This window comes from Carassius auratus, chromosome 27, assembly GCF_003368295.1.
Source record: "Carassius auratus strain Wakin chromosome 27, ASM336829v1, whole genome shotgun sequence".
Classification (NCBI taxonomy): Eukaryota; Metazoa; Chordata; class Actinopteri; order Cypriniformes; family Cyprinidae; genus Carassius; species Carassius auratus.
Genome location: NC_039269.1, coordinates 28,722,080 through 28,729,941, shown reverse-complemented (window position 1 = coordinate 28,729,941; position 7,862 = coordinate 28,722,080). Strand labels below are relative to the sequence as shown.

The 7,862-nt window shown below is 52.4% G+C and overlaps 1 protein-coding gene across 1 annotated transcript; it reads right to left on the bottom strand.

Moving 5' to 3' along the window:
• Positions 1-2,711: 2,711 nt before the first annotated feature.
• LOC113046482 (uncharacterized threonine-rich GPI-anchored glycoprotein PJ4664.02-like) lies at positions 2,712-7,294 on the bottom strand. Its single transcript, XM_026207323.1, has 2 exons — positions 5,710-7,294; positions 2,712-5,313 (listed from the first exon to the last, which is right to left on the bottom strand). Exons 1-2 carry the CDS (start codon positions 7,182-7,184, stop codon positions 2,712-2,714), a joined length of 4,077 nt encoding a protein of 1,358 aa, XP_026063108.1. The 5' UTR covers positions 7,185-7,294.
• Between the last annotated feature and the right edge of the window lie 568 nt (positions 7,295-7,862).

Below are 7,862 nucleotides of genomic sequence, written 5' to 3'. Positions count from 1 at the left end.
AAGGCAGAGGCGCAGGCGCCCTCTTAGCAACGGCACTGGTCGCGCTAGCACCCTGGGGTGGCAGAGATGAAGATGTGCTAGGTGATGTGGATCTCAGCTCTCTTCATCTCCTGGTTGCAGCGATGACTCCGAGACTGTGCGTGCGTTTTTACGGTACCTAAACAACGATGGTTGCAACAGGGCTGAGGTATGGAAAATGGGTAGGAAAATGTGACGTCAATATGTTTTTTAATTTAATCAATGCTGATTATGAAAGTGAGCATGCAGCATGAGAAAGATATGATACATCATGAGATGTGCAATATGTCTGGAGACATGGGTAAAACATTTTGACCACTTCTTTAAGTTTTGTAGTCTCTTTTTTAAAAGATTTTCATTTTGTATAAATTGTATCTTAATTTTGATCAATGTTTTATCAACCAATTGCCTGTATTTAATAAATAAGAAGCAAATTTATAGCAAACAATGTAATAAGGCGCCTATACGATCACTTGCATTGCATGTGAATTGAAGGGTGCTGAAACTCAACTAGAGCCTCACAGATTTGAGAAATATAGACTATCTATTATAGAAAGCTTGAAATGTCTACTTTTAAACTAAAATATTCAAAACCAAAATGAATAGGCTACTCTCTGAATATGTAAACCATATGAAATGTGCATTTCTCTCTGGCGTTCATGGCGAGACCGCATCGTCAACTTCATCTTTGCAGCGACACAGAAATCACCAGTTTATTAATAAATAATTAAATGTCTCCTTGGTATTTTAGACACATTGAAATTTGGTTTTTCCGGCCTCATTAAGGACTTCTCTGCCAGAAAATCAATAAAAGAGAAAATTTAGATGAGAGAGACAACAGCAAGTGATGAGAGAGAGAACATAATTAAATGGTTGATTCTATGCACTGGGCCTTATTTGTATTTGTGGTTTGTTTGTAATGTTCAATTTTTCATTTTACCAACGTGGTGTGGTGGTAATTGTCTTACTGTTGTGGTCCACCACTTGAAGGAATGTAAAGAAAACACTGTAGTCTTGGCTGTCTCAATGCGTGTATGCCAGTTCACCGTAGTTGCATATGGACCACTTATAAGCTACTACTAAATATTGTAGAATCTTAATTTTCTGTGAAGTTGCTTTGCAATGATTTGTATCCTAAAAAGCGCTATACAAATAAAATTAAATTGACTATGGCGCAACTGCTAACTGTTGCTAGCAGTTTAATTTAATTATTAGGCTACCTTAATTAATATGACATGGCCTGAAAGTAGCATTCAGCTCATCCAACCCCAATCAAACACACCTGAACAAGCTAATCAAGGCCTTCCAGTCAGATTGATAGAAAGCTACAGGCAGGTGAGTTTGATCAGGGTTGGAGTTGACCTGATCTCCTTGGATCTTTAAAACCTCGTTTTACAGAGGTTGATGTTACAGCAATACTTTATTTGTTTCAAGTTTTTTGTGTTCTACTGTTTGCTCCTTTTGACGCTAGTTCAGCAAATTTTCCAGCAGAGATCGCTGTGAGATCTCAAGTTGGGAGGATGACAGTGCGAGTGTACTTCTCGTTGATTGCTGTTTTATCATGTTTGTTCGGATACTTGAGCATAACAGATGCTACTCGACGCACAGGTGAGAAGATCTGTTGACTCTATTACACTGCATGAAGAAATGCAGAAATCAGTGAGTTCAGTCTTTTGAAAGTAAGTTTAGGAATGAGTAGTAGGATTAAAAATCTTTTTGACTTGAAGCAGTTGATGTATAAACTTGTAATAAGATTTGAGATGCACTGCAAAATCCCTGAATCACAAATGCTGAAACTGTGCTACCTGGTTTCCCCAATGATCCTCTTGAATCCTCTGGTGCAGTGCTTCTCAAACCTGTCCTGGAGTACCCCCTGCACATTTTGTGTGTCTCCATCTATCACACCTCATTCAGCTCCTTAGTGGAGCCTGCAAGACTTGAAGTGGGTGTGTCTGATCAAGGGAGATGCAAGTTTGCAGTGTTGGGGGTACTGCATGGCGAAGTTTGAGAACCACGGCTCTAGTGGATGGTTCCTGTCCTGCGACGCTGACAACGGTGCGGTATGGTTGATGTTCTTCTGATGGACTGCTCTAGAGGACACAAATGCTGTAAATTGACTATGGGCTTGTTTTCATGCCACCTGTTTGCGTTTCAACTAATGGGTTCTAGACCCCCCCCCCCCCCCCCAATAAAAAAGTAACCCATTGAATTCAATGCCAGTTAAGCAGAAAAATGTTATGCAGGTCTTGGTGAATGGATGTGTTTAGCATTTTGGTGTTTTGTCGTATCTGTATAATAGCAAAGCCAGGACGGTGTCCACCCCAATCATGTGCAAGAAAATGGTGTACCAGTTCCTGTAAAAGTGACTCTGACTGTCCCAACAATGAGAAGTGCTGCAGCAGTGGATGTGGAAGATCCTGTACGGCTCCCTATACAGGTATGTGTTAAATTTTTGATCCGTTGTTAATGTTTGCTTTTTTTTTTTTTTTTTTTTTTTTTTCTTGTCTTAAGTGTGACTTCATCCTTGAGGATGGTTTTAAACACAATGAATTGACAAAATAAAGAGGAAAGAAACTTTGAAATATAATTCTCTCTGTAGATATCTTCAGACTTCTGTTCATGCTTTTTAAGATATTTATGATTTGAGTGTTTCGTGCTGTATATTGAAGTGGCGTTCTGTCTAGAAGCACAAACTAAAGCGGACTCTCTTTGTCCATGCAGTGAAACCAGGTCAGTGTCCCATACCAGAGATGATTCCCCCATTTGCTGAAAGCTGTTTCCATGATGGCCAGTGTACTGCCACACAGAAATGTTGCCCAACCACCAGTGGCCATGCCTGCAGTGAGCCAAGTGCTCAAGGAATTGGCCAAGTGCCTGGCTTTGGCCAGGTAATTGGCTTTGGCCAGGGGAGTGGCTTCGGCCAGGGGAGTGGTCAAGGGAGCGGCCAGGGAATTGGTTTTGGACAGGGGAGTGGTCAAGGGAGCGGCCAGGGAATTGGTTTTGGCCAGGGGAGTGGCTTCGGCCAGGGGAGTGGTCAAGGGAGCGGCCAAGGAATTGGTTTTGGCAAGGGGAGTGGCTTTGGCCAGGGGAGTGGTCAAGGGAGCGGCCAGGGAATTGGTTTTGGCCAGGGGAGTGGCTTCGGCCAGGGGAGTGGTCAAGGGAGCGGCCAGGGAATTGGTTTTGGCCAGGGGAGTGGGCAAGGGAGCGGCCAGGGAATTGGTTTTGGCAAGGGGAGTGGCTTCGGCCAGGGGAGTGGGCAAGGGAGCGGCCAGGGAATTGGTTTTGGCCAGGGGAGTGGTCAAGGAATTGGTTTTGGTCAGGGAATTGGGCAAGGGACTGGCCAGGGGAGTGGTCAAGGGAGTGGCCAGGGAATTGGTTTTGGCCAGGGGAGTGGGCAAGGGAGAGGCCAGGGAATTGGTTTTGGCCAGGGGAGTGGTCAAGGAATTGGTTTTGGTCAGGGAATTGGGCAAGGGACTGGCCAGGGGAGTGGTCAAGGGAGTGGCCAGGGAATTGGCTTTGGACAGGGGAGTGGTCTTGGTCAGGGGACTGGACAGGGAAGCGGACAGGGAATTGGTTTTGGTCAGGGGAGTGGACAGGGCAGTGGTCAAGGGACTGGTCAGGGGAGTGGACAGGGAACTGGCCTTGGTCAGGGGAGTGGACAGGGCAGTGGTCAGGGGACTGGTCAGGGAATCGGTTTTGGTCAGGGCAGTGGTCAGGGGACTGGACAGGGAAGTGGACTTGGTCAGGGTAGTGGTCTGGGGAGCGGACAGGGCAGTGGTCAGGGGAGTGGTCTTGGTCAGGGGACTGGCCAGGGAAGCGGACAGGGAATCGGTTTTGGTCAGGGCACTGGTCAGGGGAGTGGACAGGGAAGCGGCCTTGGTCAGGGGACTGGACAGGGAATCGGTTTTGGCCAGGGCAGTGGTCAGGGAATCGGCTTTGGTCAGGGAACTGGTCAGGGGAGTGGCCTTGGACAGGGCCTTGGTCAGGGGAGCGGCCTTGGTCAGGGGACTGGCCAGGGAAGCGGACAGGGAATTGGTTTTGGTCAGGGCAGTGGTCAAGGGACTGGTCAGGGAGGTGGACAGGGAACCGGCCTTGGTCAGGGAAGTGGTCTTGGTCAGGGAAGCGGACAGGGAATTGGTTTTGGTCAGGGCAGTGGTCAGGGAAGCGGCCTTGCTCAGGGCAGTGGTCAGGGAAGCGGCCTTGGTCAGGGGACTGGGCAGGGAAGCGGCTTTGGTCAGGGGAGCGGACAGGGCAGTGGTCAGGGAAGTGGTCTTGGTCAGGGGAGCGGGCAGGGAATCGGTTTTGGTCAGGGCAGTGGTCAGGGGAGTGGACTTGGTCAGGGCAGCGGACAGGGCCTTGGTCAGGGGAGCGGCCTTGGTCAGGGGACTGGCCAGGGAAGCGGACAGGGAATCGGTTTTGGCCAGGGCAGTGGTCAAGGGACTGGTCAGGGGAGTGGACAGGGCGGTGGTCAAGGGACTGGTCAGGGAATCGGTCAGGGCAGTGGTCAGGGGACTGGTCTTGGTCAGGGGACTGGCCAGGGAAGCGGTCAGGGCAGTGGTCAAGGGACTGGTCAGGGAATCGGTTTTGGTCAGGGCAGTGGTCAAGGGACTGGTCAGGGAAGTGGACTTGGTCAAGGGACTGGTCAGGGGAGCGGACAGGGCAGTGGTCTTGGTAAGGGGACTGGACAGGGAAGCGGACAGGGAATCGGTTTTGGTCAGGGCAGTGGTCAAGGGACTGGTCAGGGAAGTGGACTTGGTCAAGGGACTGGTCAGGGGAGCGGACAGGGCAGTGGTCTTGGTCAGGGGACTGGACAGGGAAGCGGACAGGGAATTGGTTTTGGTCAGGGCAGTGGTCAAGGGACTGGTCAGGGGAGTGGTCAGGGAACTGGTCTTGGTCAGGGAAGTGGTCTTGGTCAGGGCAGCGGTCAAGGGACTGGTCAGGGGAGCGGACAGGGTAGTGGTCAGGGTAGTGGTCTTGGTCAGGGGACTGGCCAAGGAAGCGGACAGGGAATCGGTTTTGGTCAGGGGAGTGGACAGGGAAGCGGCCTTGGTCAGGGGACTGGACAGGGAATCGGTTTTGGCCAGGGCAGTGGTCAGGGAATCGGCTTTGGTCAGGGAACTGGTCAGGGGAGTGGCCTTGGACAGGGCCTTGGTCAGGGGAGCGGCCTTGGTCAGGGGACTGGACAGGGAATCGGTTTTGGTCAGGGCAGTGGTCAAGGGACTGGTCAGGGCAGTGGTCAAGGGACTGGTCAGGGCAGTGGTCAAGGGACTGGTCAGGGCAGTGGTCAAGGGACTGGTCAGGGCAGTGGACAGGGAACCGGCCTTGGTCAGGGAAGCGGACAGGGAATCGGTTTTGGTCAGGGAAGCGGACAGGGAATCGGTTTTGGTCAGGGAAGCGGACAGGGAATCGGTTTTGGTCAGGGCAGCGGTCAGGGAAGCGGCCTTGGTCAGGGCAGCGGTCAGGGAAGCGGCCTTGGTCAGGGCAGTGGGCAGGGCAGTGGTCAGGGGAGCGGACAGGGCAGTGGTCAGGGGACTGGTCTTGGTCAGGGGACTGGTCTTGGTCAGGGGACTGGTCTTGGTCAGGGGACTGGACAGGGAATCGGTATTGGCCAGGGGAGCGGTCAGGGCAGCGGACAGGGCAGTGGTCAGGGAAGTGGTCTTGGTCAGGGGAGCGGGCAGGGAATCGGTTTTGGTCAGGGCAGTGGTCAAGGGACTGGTCAGGGGAGTGGACAGGGCAGTGGTCAAGGGACTGGTCAGGGGAGCGGGCAGGGAGTCGGTTTTGGTCAGGGTAGCGGACAGGGCCTTGGTCAGGGGAGCGGCCTTGGTCAGGGGACTGGCCAGGGAAGCGGACAGGGAACCGGTCTTGGTCAGGGAAGTGGCCTTGGTCAGGGGACTGGCCAAGGAAGCGGACAGGGAATCGGTTTTGGTCAGGGGAGTGGACAGGGAAGCGGCCTTGGTCAGGGGACTGGACAGGGAATCGGTTTTGGCCAGGGCAGTGGTCAGGGAATCGGCTTTGGTCAGGGGAGTGGCCTTGGACAGGGCCTTGGTCAGGGGAGCGGCCTTGGTCAGGGGACTGGACAGGGAATCGGTTTTGGTCAGGGCAGTGGTCAAGGGACTGGTCAGGGCAGTGGTCAAGGGACTGGTCAGGGCAGTGGTCAAGGGACTGGTCAGGGCAGTGGACAGGGAACCGGCCTTGGTCAGGGAAGCAGTCAGGGCAGCGGACAGGGAATCGGTTTTGGTCAGGGCAGCGGTCAGGGAAGCGGCCTTGGTCAGGGCAGCGGTCAGGGAAGCGGCCTTGGTCAGGGCAGTGGGCAGGGAATTGGCTTTGGTCAGGGGAGCGGACAGGGCAGTGGTCAGGGGACTGGTCTTGGTCAGGGGACTAGTCTTGGTCAGGGGACTGGACAGGGAATCGGTATTGGCCAGGGGAGCGGTCAGGGCAGCGGACAGGGCAGTGGTCAGGGAAGTGGTCTTGGTCAGGGGAGCGGGCAGGGAATCGGTTTTGGTCAGGGCAGTGGTCAAGGGACTGGTCAGGGGAGTGGACAGGGCAGTGGTCAAGGGACTGGTCAGGGGAGCGGGCAGGGCAGTGGTCAAGGGACTGGTCAGGGGAGCGGCCTTGGTCAGGGGACTGGCCAGGGAAGCGGACAGGGAACCGGTCTTGGTCAGGGCAGTGGTCAAGGGACTGGTCAGGGGAGCGGACAGGGAACCGGCCTTGGTCAGGGGACTGGGCAGGGAATCGGCTTTGGTCAGGGGAGCGGACAGGGCAGTGGTCAGGGGACTGGACAGGGAATCGGTCTTGGCCAGGGCAGCGGTCAAGGGACTGGTCAGGGGAGCGGACGGGGCAGTGGTCAAGGGACTGGTCAGGGCAATGGTCTGGGGAGCGGCCAGGGTAGTGGTCAGGGGACTGGCCAGGGAAGCGGACAGGGAATTGGTTTTGGTCAGGGCAGTGGTCAAGGGACTGGTCAGGGGAGCGGACAGGGAACCGGCCTTGGTCAGGGAAGTGGTCTTGGTCAGGGAAGCGGTCAGGGCAGTGGTCAGGGAAGCGGCTTTGGTCAGGGGAGTGGACAGGGCAGTGGTCAGGGGAGTGGTCTTGGTCAGGGCAGTGGCCTTGGTCAGGAGACTGGTCAGGGATGTAGTAAAGGTCAGGGATGTGGTCACTGAAATGGTCATGGGTGTTTTGCATAATACCCACTGGAGAGCTTTTCAATTCAGTTCTTTTATTCATATGGCATGTTTGCTATAGTTTAGAAGGATTTCTGCCACACTCACAAATAAAAAGTAAATTGCTTGAATTGGTGTATGGGTTTTTTTTTGTGCCTGTTTTCTCATAACAGCTTAATCGCGTCAATGCTTTTGTGCAAGTTGTTCTCCCTGAGACCTGGACATTTAGGAAAAATATTAGCCAATTTTTACAAATTATACCACATGTCTTTGCTACTCAAATGTCAACAGTAGCGGTGTGGCATTCGGGAGAGTCGAGACTTTTCCTCATGGACTGGTAGAGTGTGTTAAGTGAAAACTGAAAGGTGGAGGAGGCAGTGAAATGCTCCAATTAACAGACCAGGCATCAACGAGTGAAGATGCTACAAGTGAAAACTGAAGCACATGTCATCAAAGCTAGGCATAGATGGGAATTGGTGCCAGCCAGCAGCTTGTGCTACTGTGGGTTACTAGTTACCTTAAAAAAAAAAGGATTTTTTTTTTTTAGGATATTTTCAGTCAGGTTATTAATAAATTGTGTGTGGTTTACCTCAAGGTTCCATTCTGGGCCCTAAACTGTTTAACGTGTATATAAACCAATATTTGTAAAACATCTCCAATATAGATCCATTTTATTTGCAGACAATA

Coding starts and splice junctions, on each gene's coding strand:
- LOC113046482 (XM_026207323.1), bottom strand. CDS start 7,184: ATGACCATTTCAGTGACCACATCCCTGACCTTTACTACATCCCTGACC. Junction 5,314..5,709: donor CCCTTGACCACTGCCCTGAC/CAAAACCGATTC, acceptor CACTGCCCTGAC/CAGTCCCTTGACCACTGCCC.